Source organism: Tenrec ecaudatus, chromosome 8, assembly GCF_050624435.1.
Source record: "Tenrec ecaudatus isolate mTenEca1 chromosome 8, mTenEca1.hap1, whole genome shotgun sequence".
Classification (NCBI taxonomy): Eukaryota; Metazoa; Chordata; class Mammalia; order Afrosoricida; family Tenrecidae; genus Tenrec; species Tenrec ecaudatus.
Window position 1 is genome coordinate 65,876,735 of NC_134537.1, and position 17,801 is coordinate 65,894,535.

Below are 17,801 nucleotides of genomic sequence, written 5' to 3' on the forward strand. Positions count from 1 at the left end.
CGGACTGGCCCTTCCTGATAGCTTGTACAAACTATGCATGTTGTAATTCCACCATCCTCCTTTCCAAGCATTCTGACTATACTTTTTCACAAGATCAAGTACCACGAAGCACCAACAGAAAGTAAAACAATAGCTACAACAACAACAACAGCTGCTTCCCTTGGCACTGATTGTGGATCCAGGTAAAATGATATCCTTGTGAGACAAGCTCAGTATTTCAGAATGGACTTGATGGCCGTGAGTTTGTTCATTTAAATCATGAAGTGATTAAATACCTAGTAAATGGTGAACCCAAACTATAGAATAAGTTTGGAGGTCATCTGCTCAGGGCTTCTCTAAATTGTTGTTATTACACATCAAACCTCATGACCAAACCCATTGCTTTTAAGCCAATTCTGTTTCATTGTGTCATGATGAAATACCCCTGAGGCAGTAAGTATTTAGGAAAGCAGGTAACCTCCTATTTCTTTTGTGGAGTGGCTGGTGGGTTCAACCTGGTTGGAGTTAGCCCATAAAGCCTAACTCACAGCACAGAATAGAAAAAGGAACCACTTTTGACATGCAAAGGCGATTTTTATCTGTTGACAAGATCAGCCTTGGAAAGCACCAGGAACGCTGGGCTTTAGGTTCTACCAGGCCTACTATAGCCTACTGCAGGAAAGAAAAACAAAATCCATTTAACTTGAGATAGAGCTCTGTCTTTTCTTTTTCTTTTTCACCTACTTCATCAAATAGACCGCAGTGTCATTTTCAGAGACGCTTTCAAATGATGAGGCTGTCCAGGCAATTGGGGTTCAAGGCTCATAGGGATTAAAGCGCACAGTGCCTCTCTGACCATTGGCAATGCTTCCCAATCATGCAAAATCGATTTAATGCTTTCAGCCTATGCTTCTGCTGATTCATCCCCAGCACCCCCCTCTCTTCCCCACCCCCATACTCCCCTTAGTGTGCCTGTGTTCTCTACTGGTATACAAGATACATCTTCCAAAATTAGGTCAGATCCAGGAAGGGTTCTGCTGTCTGCGCTGCTGCGCTGTGCTGCACTTACCCACACGAACTGGACTTCAATTTGTCTGGCAGATATTTTAATCTCTTATCTAAATGTTGGAAAGAATGGAACTTTGGAAACACTTTCACCTTTAGATATTAGCATATCTCTGTTTGTCTACTGGCCCCTTGAAGCCTGGGGTTTCCAGTTATATTGGTGACAGTAAAAAATGAGTCGTAGAACTGGGAATTTATGACTTTTCCCCCCGAGCCCGCTGGCACCAAGGTGCTCTTTCTTGTGAGTCCTGGCACCTCTGCCAAGCACAAGGCCAAGCAGTGTGACCTCTTCAAAACTAGAATCCAAGTCCTTGCTGGCTTTCTGGGTCCATTCTGCCGGTCAACGTGCAATGCATTTTCTTTCCCCGAATGTCTCTTTTTCCTTATAATAAAGGTATATTCTCAAGTAGAAAGTCCGGCATTTAGCAATCAAAAGTTCTCAAGCACATTGGCATCCCTTTAAGAATCCCAAGTACTTGCGGCACAGGCAGGGGCCTGGGAGGAGGCACCCCATTTTCTGGGTCCCTCCTCCTTCCCGGAAATGCCACTGTCCACGCACTGACCTCCGGAGATTCCCACGACCAAGGAAGAGGCAGGTGAGACCTGGAGCTGAACAAACACTTTCCGTGCCAGCCTCCTAGGTCCCATGGGATAGCCTAATCCACCGCCGTGACCCCGGATTGCCCGCCCCCACCTCCCCTTCCCCGACGCGCTGCCAGCTCAGCGGCCAGTCAAGCAGGCGGGCATCCTGCTCCCCGGCGATTGGCTGGCGCGCTCCAGGAGGCTGGTTTGGCTGGAAGGTAAAGAAGCTGGCTGGCGGCGACAGCAGAGCGCGGAGGAGCCAGTGGCTGACGGGGCCACGGACCGGGGATTCGCCAATTAGCGCGGCCTCCGGAGTTCACCCCAACTTGGGACCAGGCGCTGGGGGCACGAGGGGGCGAGTCGCCAATCCGCTCAGCTCTTGAGTTCGCCCCGGGGAGCCGGAAGCTGGCAGCTGGTACCCCGGGCACTTCGACGTGGGCGACTCCAGCTCCACGGCGATGCCCGCGGGGGTCGCGCCCCGCCTTGGGGTGCAAGACCTGTCGCCCATCGACGCGCCCCTGAGCGAGCGGCTTCGGCTCCGCGGCCCCGAGTACCTGCGCTGGCACCTGGACGCGGCGCGGCCGGCGCGCCGGAGCGCGGTGGAGAGGCTGGCGGCCGACCGTGCCAAGTACGTGAAGAGCCCGCGGGGGCCCGGGCAGACGCCCGGCGCCGCGGGAGCCAGCTCCCCTTCGGAGAGCAGCGGCGAGAGCTGCTCCGGGGAGAGCCCGGCCGGCGCCCGCGGGCCCGGTGGCGAGCAGCGGCAGGCTGCGGGCGCGGCGCCGTCCCCGCCCGGAGCCGGAGCCGGAGCCCCGGGCCCCGTGCCCCGGAGGCCCATCGCCCGGAGGCCCCTACGGCCGGACTCGCTGGTCATCTACCGGCAGAAATGCGAGCTGGGCAAAGGGACGGGCGGCGACAGCCTCAGGGCAGGCTTGGTGAAGAAGCTCTTCCAAGGTCCAGGCAAAGACAGGGCGCTCCTGGCCCCCCAGATGCCTAAAGGAAGAGAGGAGGAGGTCAAAACCGAGGGCCCCGACGCCAGGGCCAAAGGTGAAGATGTTGTTGTTCCCAAGGTTGCGGGGAGCAACCCCGATCCAGGCGCTGTCGCTGGCTCGGTGCCTCCGGCGGAGGCGCCTGACCGCTCCCTATCTGGCGGGACCCCCAGAGGGTGCCAGCCCGCGCCCCCAGGCTCCGAGTTGCGGGAAGTGAGGCGCAGAGGCTTGCACCGTTCTCAGTCCGACGTCAGTTCCCGGTACTCTAAGTCCTTTGCGGAGGGCCTGGACACCTTCTTCCAGTATTGTGGCCTCGACCCCGAGGTGGTGGAAGCCCTGGGGAGGGAGAATTTTGCCTCAGGCTCCGACCACCTCGCCTTCAAAGTCCGCAGCGTGAGCATCGCCACGTCTGACAGTGGGTTCTCGCGGCACAGTGGCGGGGACGACGGGTTGCAGGAAGAGGAGCTGATAGAACAAGCCCCCACCACCACTTCGGTCGTCGAGAAGAACGCCCGCATCATCAAATGGCTGTACACCTGTAAGAAGGCCAAGGAGGCTCCCAGCAAGAGGCAGTAGGAAAGGGGTGTCAGCCCTGCGCCCAGGCGCAGACTCCAGAAATCCAGGTGTGCTTCCTGAAAACCTAAAAGGGGTGCCTGTCTGCATGCGTGTTTGTGTGCGGTCACTGTAGCAGCGCTAGATAATGACTAGCTACAGCTTCTATTTAGAGTTCAATTCTCTATAAGCAGAAGAAACATAATAAATAGTAAAATTGCTGCCAGTCAAATCTAGGTTTCTAGGATCCAGGCCCAGTGTTCCCTTTTCCCCACCAAGTCTGCATTTTATTGTCTGGAAAGATCCTTCTTTTAAATTAGCACCATCCTGGTTGATTTATGATGGAAAAATAGGCGAAACAAAAAATATTTTTAAAAATCCCAGTCAGTAAGTAGTCTGACTCCTCCTGTTAATATTGAATCTTGCATTGAAAACAGCAGGGGAACACCTAGTTTCTACATGAATTAACCTTGTAAAACAAGTGCCCCGTGGACTGGCTTGATGTTTGATTGCTGCCAGTTCTTCCAGTCAGAAGCCCCAGGATAGGCTTTGCTCGCTCAAAGAAAAAGATTCTCGCCAACTGACTCAGGGACAGTGGGTTTTGTTGTTTGTGGTTTCACACAAAAAGGAAGGTTGGATGGTAAAGGGTCAAAACCAGTTTGCACTTTCTTTTTGGAGGCATTTACATAAGTTTTAAAGTTGTCAGAAAGGACACTGTTCTGCAGGATCTCATCAGCAGTCTGGCACCCATCGTGCTAGCAAGCAACTTTCTTTGGATAAGTTTTATTGAAGTTGTTTTGCAAACTTTCTAAGGAGCATTGCTTGAACACCAAAGAGCTTCAGTTTGTGGAAATGAGGGAATTGGACTAAGTACAAAAAGTCTTGCAGTTCTTAATTATAGATATATGATCATAATGTGGGAAGTGCCATATTTCCTCAAATAGCCTGCATACTCGTGTAATGTTTGTAGCGTACAGAGGAAATTGAGAAGCAGGAGGGTTGCTTGCTTGGAAAAAATATAAAAAATATGATACTGTCTTCCCTTTGCACAGAGCTACATAAAAGTTATCCTCTTGTGTCAAAAAGAATATTTAGCTTCAATTTCCATGATAATAAAACTTATTGATGTCAGACTGGTCACATCTTTATACCATCATGAAAACTATTAAAAAGGAGAGGACATGTGTTTTTATTTTTTTGTTTTTCTTGACCTGGGCCTCAACACTTAAATTATTTCGTTCTTTTATTAAGTATTTGTTTCTTCCTCTCCTCTAATCCTCTAGACAAGTATACAGGAAATAATTTTAAATATATATACTTGTCCCAATTATCTTTTGGAATTGAGATCAATAAGCGATGTCAAAGGGCTTCCAAGATGCCAGCCATCCACACTATGATGGAGGAAGAGGGTTCCTGCGTGAGCAGCAGCAGGGAGGCACTGGCCAAGCAGAGAATTGGGAGCCCTGTTGGCACAGTGAATTGAGTGCCAACTGCTAAATTCACCCAGTGATAAGAAGGTAAACGATGTGGTCCTTGGTTATTTTAAAGATTGATAGCATTGGAAACCCTGTGGGGGCAATTCTACTGTGCTCCATAGAGTCTCCCCATGAGTCAAAATTGCCCTGACAGCAGTGGATGGTGTTCTGCTCAGTAGTCACTCCTGCACTTCCGGCCTACGCTTCCATTCTCCATGACATAAAAAGAGATAGGCAGATAACTTCCACACTATATTTTAATTTTCTCTATTGTCAATTATATATATCTGTGTTCCATGATTGGGACACAGGAAAAGTAAGTGAAAACTCACTGCTTGTTGCTTATTGGATTATGTAAAACATCAACTGTGAAGTAGGTACACTTGCAGGTAGCTAGTGGAATCCAGATCGTTGTGTTTTAATTGAAGAAGGTATGTAAAACTGATGGTGAGAAAAGTGGTGGAATATGATGACATTCAACCCCAACAGTCAAACTAAACAACAACAAAACAAGTCCACTGCCATGAACTTGATTTCAACTCGTAGGACTATTGGACAGAGTAGAACTATCTTATAATGTTCCCCAGGTTGTAAACCTCTAAAGAAGCAGCCTACCACATCTTTCTCAAGGTAACACCCCAAAAAGGCCAACATAAAACTTACCGGCAGGAAAGTAAAAGCACCCAACTCTGATTTCTCAGGACTCAGACCCACCCCCATCTCTAGTGCTCCATTGTCAAAATCATTATTTAGAAGGTCATTTAGAAAATGGCCTCTGACACGCTATTTCCAAAGATCTTTTAGGTTTGAGTGTAAGGGGGAAAATCTATTAATTTTGGTTAGCCTATGAAGACTTTCATTTTGACAGAAAAGAAGCATAACCAAAAGAAGTGGCAACGGTGTTCCCGCTACGGATGAAAAGGCAAGTTTAGGTGTCTGCCGAGAAGTGAGTCTATGGAGGAGAGCCAAGAGCTCATAAGTTAGACCGATTTTTTGTACTGTTGTTTCTTTATCTAGTCTAACCCTGTTTGAAACCGGGGCCAGTGTCACTTGCTGTCCCAGCTGTTTTGCATTTCTCCTTAGAGAAGGAAATGGCATTACCCAGAGCATGACGAGTCTGTGTAGCACATGCCCTCGGCAGTCAGAACACAGAATTTACAAATTTACTGTCCTAGAACCAACACGAAGCGGGCCTTCTTTAGAACTTTAGTTAAGACTCCATACCTCATTCTTTGGCAAATTCTGAGGGGGAAATGAGCTGTGTTTTCTCCAGGCCCTGTTCCTGATTGCTCACTGTAATGATGTCTATCCCTAACCACAAATGACCTGTTTTCTTTTTTTCTTAAACGCACCGCCCCCAAACAATATTGTTTCCTCTGAAGAAGAGCCAATAGAGAGAATCAACAATCAAAGCCAGTGTGATTGCACAGTGTCTGTTTACTGACTGTGTGGTTGAAGCAGTATTCTCACCAACTTAACAAAAATAAAAAACCCAAACAGTTTACAAAGTAAACAGAAGCTTTTCTTACAGAAATTACTTGTTCCAGAAATTAAATTTTTGAAGACATGGAAAAATCATTTAAACTGTACTTTTTCTCTAGTTTACCAGGGTGCTTGTGAACTAGAGATTCATTTTAAAGTTTCAGGAGAAATTCAGAAAGTCTGAGGTGAGCAAGTTAGTCTTCTAAATGAAAAAGAAAATAAATGTGCTTAATATGGAGACTTTTCTCCCCTTTTTAAAGATAATAAAATTGTGATCACAATGATTCCATTACAGCTATCAATGGTAAAATACAGATACATACAGTTTTTAATGGTAAAAAGAAGCTTGCTTTTCAAAATTGCATTGCAGCTATGAAATATCAGAAGCAGGAGATGCCTCTCCTGTAGTCTACATGTACGTACATTGAGAAATAAATGGGGTACACATGGGTAATTTTGTGATATTCAGTTGTTGAGAATGTAGTTCATGAAAATTTCTCTTCTCTTTGGTGGTTTTTAGTCATCTTCCTATCTTTCAATTCATTAGGTTGGAGAGTTGCCAAAATGCACAACCTTCTTGTTTTCATTCTTGCCCATAGACCATGCATGTTTTTGAATTTAATATTTTTATAAAAGCCTGGGAGCTTGCACCATGGATTAATTAGGAATGAACATGGCTTACTTTCACGCAGTGGAATTCGTACTCCTCAAGTGCACAATGCCAGATAGTCTGCTGATGTTCTTCACACGTCTTTGCAAATGAAGGCGTGCACGTGGAAGCCTCTACCGAAAGCAAATGCCCTCTCATCATTTGCGAAGGGGATACGGGAGCATAGCGCAAGCACAATGAGGAAAATCCTTCCTTTTTGGATAATACTGGGAAGCTCAGCATTTGTCAAGTAGACGCATGCATTAGCTAAAAATCTAGCTTCCGGAACTGGAAGTGTGCCCTTCTGTCTTCTGGTCAATACCTCTGCCTTTTAGAGAAAATGATATTTGAAGAGGGAGACAATCTGTTTGTCTTCAAATATTTATTTGGATAACCTGCCTTGTTTTCTATTTTTGTTATCCAACTCAGATAGTTGGCCCTACCCTCAAAAACAAAAACCAAACTCACTGCCACTGAGTCAATTCTGACTCATAGCAGCCTTGCAGGGTAGAGTAGAGCTGTCCCTGTGGATTTCTGAGATTTTGAACTGCTGACTTTGTGATTAGCAGCCCAACTCATAACCTCTATGCTACCAGGGCTCTAGGCCTAGCCTCAGTAACATCCACATCAATTATTTAATCAACTTCATTATTGATTTACGGTAAATAGATATTTCAAAAGTCCAGAGAAAGGCCTATAGATGGAGATTTATTGAATCAGTGGAGATCCAGGTGATAGTTTCCTTTAATAAGACTGCCAATTTCTTTTCAAACTTTAAACTGCACAAAGGAGATGTTTGTTTGTTTGTTTGTTTGTTTGAATGTCATAAGGCCAAAGACCACAGAGACAGGATTTGAGATATATTATTTAGTTTTATACATTTTCCCTAAACTAGAATTCATTAACATTTTTCTGTTTTCTTACTCCTCATGAAGAAATCCTTTCAAGAGATTCCTTGGAAGTGTGTTCTGGATGACTCAGAACCCCCGGCCTGTCTTCACTGCCACGCATTTTGTCCAGAATCCCAGTTGACATGACTGCAGCTTTCCCAGGAATCAAGCATCCTATGGACTCTACCTAAGAAATTTCAGAGGATTTTACATAACTGGATGTAGAGAAAATTGAGCTATGGAGAAGATGGGAACACGGGATTTGGAGCTAATGCTGCGGAAAAGTTTATCTTGTTAAGGTGGATCTATACTTATTCCCAAAGGTGAGCAGGAGAGAGGAAATATTTTCAAGGACCTCTTTTTGCCTAACTTGCTGTCAGACCAGGACTGGAATGTATTCCAACAATAGCTGAGTTGATTTTTTTTAAAGGGCAAAGTGTTTAAGAACCAAGCACCAATGGGACTTGGTATTTACTCATTTTAATCATCTTGGGCTGAATGAGACCATTTAAATAAAAATTCCTTCTATTCTGCATTCAACTATAATCATGAGGGGCATATGCTAGTTGAAGACAGTTTAAGAAAGAGTGAACACACACATGGTCACCACATTGTAAGGCATCCACACACAGAACAGGATACTGAATGCCCAAACGACACAACTATGGAATATTATTTAATGCTTCAGCAAGCACTTTAAAAATCACTTCAAGGCAACAAGGTCATTTAATGCACCCCACTGTCCATCAGTTTATAGACCTGTGGAAGTACTTTTCTAAAGGATATTAAAAGACAAAGAGAGAGTTGAGATACTGCTGAATATTATTGTGCCAGGACAATTACTTGAATGTTGTCAGATGTATCTTGGAGCCTCATTTCATCAGACAGGTAGCAACAACCCTCTTTTACTGCATAATTAAAAATGTGCTTCCAAACCGCCCCGTTTCCCATTTCCAAACAGGAATGGGAATGCCTGCCTTACACAAAATGCGGTCGCCTGAGGGCAAGGCTTGTCCTCCCTTGGGTTTACCAAGCCACTACATACCACATCGTCATGCCAAATCAGGGACGAGAGCACCATGGAGGAGAAGGGTCCTGTGCCTGGGTAGCTAGGCTATCCAGGGCCACTGTCACCCGGATTCTGAATGTTCTTCTAATTCCCAGAGTGAATGCATGAGCTGAGTCAGAGTTATCTGGTGGTAATTCTGTTTCAATGATGATAACCCCAAGACAATTTTTTACCCAGTCAACTCTTTCAAAGCACAGTTTTATCAAAATATCATATCTCTTCAAGAACAAAATTATTAAAATTTATTAAGAGGAGAGAAATGGGTTTCTTAAGGTAAAATATTTTATAAATCATTCCATTTTGATATACTCAAGTATTTGTTTTATAAAGTATTCTATTTTTGTAAGTGTCTCACTGTGAGACTATGGCTTTGAGTTACCTAAATATTTATTTTTACACTGTTGATGGTCTCTAGATGGGTCTCCAGATGTTTCCCTCACTTTATATAGTCTTTCATTTTGTCAGTGCAATTTTTAATCGTTTTCTTCCGACGGACTTTGCATATACTGTTCAAATGAACTTTCATCTCTTGGTTGTAAACTGAGTGTGTGCCACTCTGTCCAGTGCTCGATACTGGAATGCTCCGTTTGGAACAAGCCCATTCTTCAGCGGCCCTCTGGGAGGTCAGATGTACCTTCCTCAAGCGGATTGATTCAGGACAGCAGCCATTGCTCCGAAAATGCTGCTATTCTGTTGGTCGCTGGATTGCACCTAAGTACGAAAGATATTATCAAAGGTGAGAGGAATATTATTTAAAAAACAGTATTCTGAATATTCCCAGGCATAGAGTTGTAGAAATCCCACCGGTTTTATATGTGAATGTGCTGTGCAAAATTGCTGTGTGCCTACTGTTTGGAGAAGATGAATTGCAAGCTGGCTAAGATTTGTGTTAAATAAAAATAGTGGTAGAACCACTTGTCAATAAAAGAGATGAAAAATGGAAGAAACACAAATTGATTTTGCTCTAAAACTACCACCATCTTTCAGGAAACATTTACAGTTTTAGAGGTGGCCCAGGAATTTCAAAGAATTTAGTTAGGATAAATTCTGGGAGTAGATGTCAAAGATGGATCATGATATACAAAAGAAAAGGAGTAAATTAACTCTAAGAGGAGAAAATGAACTCTTCCCTCCCTCCACCTTGGTGGTAGAGTAGGCAACAAACTGAGCTGCTGACCTTAGCTGCTGACCTTCAGGTCAGCAGTTCAAATCTACTAGTCACTCCGAGGGAGAAAGATGAGTCTGTCTACTCCTTAAAGATCGGAAGTCTCTGAAACCTCAGGAGCACTTCGACTCTGTCTCATAGGGTTGCTCTGAGTCAGAGTCGAATCAGTGACAACGATGAATGAGTTTCAAATGCATATGCTTCAGCCATGTGGTCAAGAAGTCCCGATTGCTGAATAAATGAAAAAAACAAACAACAACAAAAAAAACGTATACAGTCCGGTTGGGATGGAACAGTTCAGTATTTCTTCCCATGAGACAGAAAGAAAAAATACTTGTTCAAGTTATCACATATAAATAACAATAATTAAACTTGATGGCAAGAAAAATTATTAACAGGGAAAAGAGCTTGCCAGTAACCTAGTTGATAAGTCTGTGGGAGGCAATTAGCAAGGATTCATATGGAAGCACATTTGTTTAACTGGAAAGTTTACAATTAAAGAGGAGCACATAATTTTTCAGCTACTGGAATGAAAAGGAGACTTTGCTGAACATCAAGGTTCAGCGGCTGGTTGGAATTGCAAACATTGGGCCCAGGCAGGTGTTGTGACAATTTGTAAAGAGGGTTTTTTTCCTACAAACTACTTGCAACTGGAGTGGAATATTTCATATGCTGTATTAAATAAGGTGTTTTATCATTTATTTATGGGGATTTATGACTTTAACATGCGAAAAACTTAAACGAAATTTTAAGTAAGCTTATTATGACTACTCATATAATTACTCATGTATTTTACTCTCTACCTTTTTTTCTTGAATATCATAGCCATCTCTTCAGATTATCAGTAAAAATGAGCAAAAGGGTGGCTCTGCGGGTTAAATCTTGGGGTGCTAATGGCAAGGTTGGCAGTTTAAACCCACTGTCTGTTTCTGGGGAGGAAGATGAGGTTGTGTACTCCTGTCTCAGATGCCCTGGGGTGAGTTCTACTCGGTCCTGTACAGTGACTGTGAGTTAGAAGTGGCTCAGTGGCAGCTGGTTGGATGCACCTAAAGTTCCTAACATTCCCTGCAGATGAAATTCAGTAAAAAACAGTTTGTAAATTTAGCAGACTGTTTTCCCCTGGATGCTTCCTCCCCTTTTGGTCTCTATGTTTTATTACTCTTATCATTGGAAAATAAGTGTAAATTTTAAATTGAAAGTACAGTTTATAATGTAGCACATTAATTCATCAAGTGAGAGCAAATTGTCATATTCAAGTCTGTTGTCAGTGGATGCCGGCCGTTCCTAGGCTTATCTTGGAGAGGAAATGATATGGGTAAGGTCTATAAGGAAGACTCACGTTCTCACATTGACACACTGGCTGGGCAAGAGTGGTTTCTTTTTCAGTTCTGCAGTGGCTTGTGTGCAGACATACATATCCAAACATGCAAGGATATGCATTAGTTTTTGTTGTTTTTTTTAAAATGATGCGATGTGTATATTTGTCAAAACTTTTACCATTTCAGCTATTTTTACTTGTAAAATCGAGTGACATTAATTACATTCACTGTATTTCACAATGCTCACCACTAACTATGACTAATTTTTCAGCACTCTTAACAAAAATTCTATACCCCATAAGCAATACTCCTACGCATACATTCCCTCGCAGCCACCCCTGGTAATCACTAGTCAACGTAGGCCTCTAGTATTTGCCAACTCTAGTGGCGTCATATAGGATCATTTCTATTTTTGTGGTTGACTTCTTTTTCTTAGCATAATGTTCCCAGGGTTATCCATGCCACAGCCTGTATCGGACTTCATTTCTCTTTATGTCTGAGTAGTATGCCATTGAACGTATGCATCACATTTTGTTTATTCACTCACCTTTTGATAGGCAGTGGGGTTATTTCCACCTTCTACACACAGCTGTGTGAGAGTTAGATTTCAGTGCTTCAGGGCATATACCTCAGAGCTGAACAGCTGGCTCTGAAGGTGGTTTCATGTTCAACTTTTCTAGAACCCTCCCAACGCTTGCTCAGTGGTTGCACCACTTACAGTCTCAACAGCGATGCACAGAGGTTCTGATTACTCCACATCTTCACCAACACTTCTTATTTTCTCTTTTTCTGATAAGAACCCCAAGTGTAAGCATCCTTAAGGATGTTGAAAAATATGTACACTTCCGTGAAAACTTGGAAAAATTCATGGGCTGCTATTTTAAAATTCTTATGACTATATATAAATAAGCAAAATGTGATACTGTGTGGTTTACATTGCATGAGCCGTTTATCAATTGCCTTGTTTCTTCTTGGACATAAAGGTAACATTCTTACATTTCAATTACCAATCTAACAAGACAGGAAGCACTGAAATACTCTACACTGGTTGGAGGTTTAAATTTTGGTTTGCATCTTTAGTTAGAGGAATAAATATGGTTATAAGTTATTTAAGTATGTTAAACTATTGTCCAAGAAGCAAATGAGCATCTCAGCCAGGATCTCAAAAGTCTGATCTTGGAAGTAGCAGGAAACTGCTTATGGGGAGCAAATATAAAAACACCAGCTGTAAATAGAAAAACTTCAGCAAAATATAATTTTCCTCTGCTATAATGACCCAAATTATACAATTGATTTTTATCTTTTTTCTCTCCTTGAAAATTATTATTATGTTTGAATACTTTCTAAGGGAGACTGTATTATGCCATTAACAACTATTTACTTTTAACTTGAATATTTGTTTCCTCAGAAAGTGGGAGTTAGAACCACAGGACTAGATATGGAAAGAGCTAGCTCCAGCTTCAGTGTATCCTGTAGGATGCTCAATCTTGGGCTTACGTAATCGTAAGTGTCAGGACAGAAAATTAGAATATCGATTAAATCCATATCACTGCTATCCATCTTGTGATATTAAAAAAAAACAACAATAGTTCCATGGAACTACAGTGCCTTTAATTGAGTCAAGGACACCCATTTATAGTGTCTTTAATCCAGGCAAGGACAACTCACAAACATAATTTCCTTACATGCGTATATTGCTCAGTCAAACTCTGCTCTAGGAAACAGTCTGCTAGGATGGGGCTTAGGTTCTAGCACCTACTCAATAAGGAAATATACATAGGTAGATTAGATAGATGATACATAGATACATCGATAGATGCACAGGTAGAGGCACAATCAAAGGAGAGGGAGCGAAATGAAAGGATGGAAGGGAACCGGTACGGCTGTAAGAAGAGGGGTGTGACTGTGGGTAAGGACTAGGATGCTACTCATAAAGCTGATAGTTTGATCCCACCAGCATCTTTGTGTGAGAACGAGATGACAGTCTGCCTTCATTAAGTTTTACTGCCTTGGAAATCCTGTGGGACAATTCTACTGGGTAGTATAAGATCACTATGAGTTGGAACTGATTTGGGCTTAAGTGTTATCAGTTTAATTTGTTCTGTTGAATAGCCAAGACATCTGAAATATAAACGAAACCCCAAACCCAAATCATATTTAAAAATAAGCCAACAGAGAAAACATGTAAACTATATATTTAAATAATATTTAATCATATTTAAATCATATTAAAACCCATTTAAATCATATTTATTTAAATATGATTTTAATAGTGTCAATATATGCTATTTAAATGTTTTAAATATGTTTTTAATATTTTAAATATATGGTAAAATATGAGTTGAATCATATATTTAAAAAACAACAGAGAAAACATGTGAACTATATCTGACTTTTTTGTTTTTCTCTAAGATATTATTTTAGGGCCTGAAGGGCTTCACCCTGGCTACTTAAAACTTTGAAGGTTTAAACTGAGTAACATGCAGAACATATTACAGATGAAACTTCAAGACATGGCTTACATCTGGTTCAGAAGATAATTGGTTAGGGGCTGCATGCCTTCCCTTGGCTTGTAGAGGAAATCCACTTTTCAAATTTAGGGTGGGGGGTAGGGAAGGAAACAGCAAACGAGCAGTGGTTCTCACAAGCCAGAGCAAGCCAGTTGAGTGAGGAACGCAGATGGTTGTCTGATTCTTGGTGAACTCTGAGGGCTGTCTCTTCGACACTCCCTTGTAGGTAAACAGGAGAGCCGAGTCTGATGAATCAGCCTGATGTTATCAGACTTGAGGGCTGTGTTCTTTTCTCAAGTTGCTTGGCAAGTCAAGACTCCAGAGTCCATGGTTCAGAAATGGGAGGGTGTCCAAAGGGCCCGAGAGCCCTCTCATACTGTTTCTCTTCCGAGGAAAGGTACCAAAGAGAAAATGCCTGTTATCTGGCAGACAGCTGGCATCCACTCTACCAGCATGAATTGCAGACTCCTAAGATTGGAAGTGATGTTAGAGACTGGGCAGCCTGACCAACTCATAGGAAGAATTCTAGATCCAAACTCGCACAACTGCAGAGCGCACTGATGTCTAGAAGATAGAACTCTTTAAGGCAGAACTATCCAGTGATCATTCCTCCCATCCCTTGCCTGAATATCAGTAGTAACCACTCGGTCTTATTTCTCTGGGACTTTTCTTTGGGAAACCTCTAGCTCCTAGCAAATTGGGAAGGAAGGTTGAACACTGAAAACGAGGAGAGCCTTAGTGCGTGCCATATTCTTGACTCCACTTGGTGCTCACTTGCTGAAGGAGTTAGTTAATAAAGTCCGGACTTTTGGAAAGAATGCACGGCAAGCTAGGGTAGACGGTTTCGGCTGCCATGTGGCTATTTCGCCAGGATATGAGTTTTATCAATGGTGTCCCGCTGGTGTCCCGCTTTACCAATGTTACAGTCTGGTCACCATCAGTTAGTATCAAAATTACGCAGAGTTCTTGAGAATTAATTTGGTTTGAAAATTCTTCTTGCTCTAAATCAGGATAACTCGGGGTGTTTTTCCCCTTGATGGAAATGAAGATAATATGGTCAGGGAAGTTTCAAAGTTCCTTTGTCACACATAAGGAACATTGACAGAGCAGTGAAACTTCAACCCCCACATCTGGGAGTACCTGTTTGAGAGAAGTGTGTTATCTCCACGTGGAATAGCCAGGAGGACAGACTTATCAGGAGGGAAGCAACACTTCCTGGGCATCTTCAGTAGCAGAAACTATACTAAGTGTCTTACGATTTTTTCTTCAATGGAACCCCCAAAGCAATCTATGAACTTCACCATTTTACATATGAAGGCAGGAGGTGTGAAAAGATTCAGTGTCCTGTCACAGAATTAGTACAGTGCTCAACTCTGACTGCCATCACGTTGGTGCTGACTCATAGCGACCCTTTAGGGCAGGCTAGAACTGCCACCATGAGTTTCTGAGACTATTTACAGGAGTAGAAAGCCTTGTCTTTCTCCTGCAAAGCAGCTGGTGATTTTGAACTGCTGATCTTTCAGATTGCCGCCCAATGTTTAATCATTAGACCACTACGGATGCTTAATAAGGACAGGATTCAAATTGTAAATACATATCTATCTGACACTAAAGTCAACTCTATCTATACAATACTAGTTTATAAGGAGAGTTAAATGCCAACTAGAATGTTTAGGAGGATTTTGTTCAATCCTCAATGAATACATTTAATTTAATAAGTCGAATTCAAGTTTGGGCAACTCTGTGACAAGTTGCCACTCCTGAATCATTTACAAGACCCACATCACCATGGGCCAAGTGTCTCAGGTGAGGTGGGAACGCCTCAATGACAACACTGCCCAGCTTCAGAATGGTGTGCGAATCAGTCGTGTCTGGGATTGTATAAGAGCAGTTTGATCTAGGTTCATGGCTCATTTTCTCTTGATAACTTTATATAAGATGGTGTATATTTCAAAAATGAGAATAAAGAGGAAAATCAGAGTGGAAAAAAGTGCACCCTAACAACTTTGGCCAATATTGCTTTGCGCACAATCTAAGGAAACAGATGCATGAGATGCTGGTCCCTTTGCTGTAGTGTGCATTTCACTGCAGAGTGCGAATTCCAAGCATGGGGCACCTCACGCATACCTTGGAGCGCTCAGGTGGATTAGGGAGCCCACGGGCCTGCTGAGTCACATGAGAGAATTCAGGAAGAACTCACTAAGTTCAAAAGATGGTTAATTATCTTCATTTAGGGCACATGGGAAATAACCAACGATTGAAAAAAGAGAGTAACCTTCAAGATTAGTTTGATATAGTGGAGAGTAGCACAACTTTGGGACTATGTCTTTTATTTTGTAGCAATCATAGAAAAAACAACAACCAGGATATGCGTATTCAAAATATTATTTCACAGCCCCTTGACTACATTTCAGGCTATACAAATATTATTGTAACATGCAGAAGAGAAGCCGAGCCAACTGTCAGCACGTCTCACTTGCAGGTAATCACCGAGGAGGCCTTACTCACCTTTTCCTGTTGGCTCTTGACTGAGTGACTTGTAACTTGAAGGACGCAGGAAGTTGTTGCCCCTGCTCTTCCCACCATTACTCAGGCTTGCTTACCTATGTAAACCACCCGTCACAGGATGTACTTATGCGGTAAGCCCAGCTAGCCACAGTGGTGTGTAATGTCAGGAACTCTGTCAGCCGTGGATCCTTTATCAGGAAGATCCTCCTAAGAGTTCAGAACACAGAAGCCTTTTCAACAGAGATCACATGCTAAACCAGAGGAAGATTGTATTAGTATCCTGTGCATAATGCATAGAAGGTGCATAATGAAATCAGTTTCATAGCAGCCAGATGCTTTGGGAACACAGAATCACCACAGTAGATCAGATATAGTGCATTTACCAGCTACTTGATCTGGGGGAAATTAAACACCTCTCAGCTTCCTTATCTGTTAAAAGGCAACTGATAGAGGCTGCAGAATGAATTTGATGACACTGTATATATACACGAAGAGGGCCAAAGAAGTGAAGTGTTAGAATTCTCACCACCCCCTGAGTAAGATCTGTGTGTGATTCCCAGACAATACACCCCGTGCTGAGCCGCCCCCTGTCTCTCCTGCAGATGCAGGTGCCGCTGTGATGCTGAAGAGATTTCAGAGGAGCTTCTGCACTGAGACCGATTTGGAAGAAAGACCTGACAGTCTACTTCTTAAAAAGCAGTAAATAAAAACTTCCTTGGTCCCAACTCATTATGCCTGGGGTCACCACAAGTGCATAACCAGTTCAATCTTAGCTATTGTTCTTTGAACTATTTTAGTCTTTCAATTACATACACACACACACACAAATGCAGCTCTATTGGCACAAGGGGTCATGAACTGGGCTGTGAATCAACGGTCGGGAGTTCAAATCCACCAGCTACTCTGTGAGAGAAAGGTAAGGCTTTCTGCTCTCTGTGAAGATGAACATCCTCATAAACCCACAAGGGTTGTTCTACTCTGCCCTATAGAGTCCCTGTGGATTGGCGTCTCCTCCACAGCAGTGAGTTCAGTTTGAGTTGAAAGCACACACACACGCACACACACACACACACACAGTCTATACAGTAGGAGAATGGTGAAAATGAGGGAGAAAGATGGCTCGACAGTGACTACAATAATGGCCTTAAGCATAACTGTTGGGAGGATGACCCAGGACTGGAAACTCCCTTGGGGTTGTGATGAGACACAGTGTATTTGGTGGTACATAACAACAAGCTATGCCGTTGGCACATGAAGCAACTCATGACCAGAGAGGTCTACTGGGTCGGCCCCAATCAGAACCAAACTGACACCCCTTATACCCTCCTAGAAGTCTGTGCTCCAGAGGGAAAAAGCTAAACCTACAGGTTGGGGAGAGGAGTGAGCTGGATGTGCCCACACAGATGCAAACCAAGAAGGAACAAAGAGAGCGAGGAAATAGACCCCATACTGGCACATCCAGCCCTGAGGACAGCGGCCCTGCACAGAGCTGCTAAGGCAAAGAGAATACTGTAGGCCTGCCAACAGCATGAGGCATGAAGTCCCTTTGCTGGAGCACACCACCACAGAG

At 43.2% G+C, this 17,801-nt stretch overlaps 1 protein-coding gene across 1 annotated transcript; it reads left to right on the forward strand.

The window, feature by feature from the left end:
• The first annotated feature begins 2,084 nt into the window (after positions 1 to 2,084).
• FAM110C (family with sequence similarity 110 member C) lies at positions 2,085 to 3,188 on the forward strand. Its single transcript, XM_075557184.1, has 2 exons — positions 2,085 to 2,281; positions 2,324 to 3,188. Exons 1-2 carry the CDS (start codon positions 2,085 to 2,087, stop codon positions 3,186 to 3,188), a joined length of 1,062 nt encoding a protein of 353 aa, XP_075413299.1.
• The last annotated feature ends 14,613 nt before the right edge of the window (positions 3,189 to 17,801 follow it).

Coding starts and splice junctions, on each gene's coding strand:
- FAM110C (XM_075557184.1), top strand. CDS start 2,085: ATGCCCGCGGGGGTCGCGCCCCGCCTTGGGGTGCAAGACCTGTCGCCC. Junction 2,282..2,323: donor AAGAGCCCGCGGGGGCCCGG/GCAGACGCCCGG, acceptor CCCTTCGGAGAG/CAGCGGCGAGAGCTGCTCCG.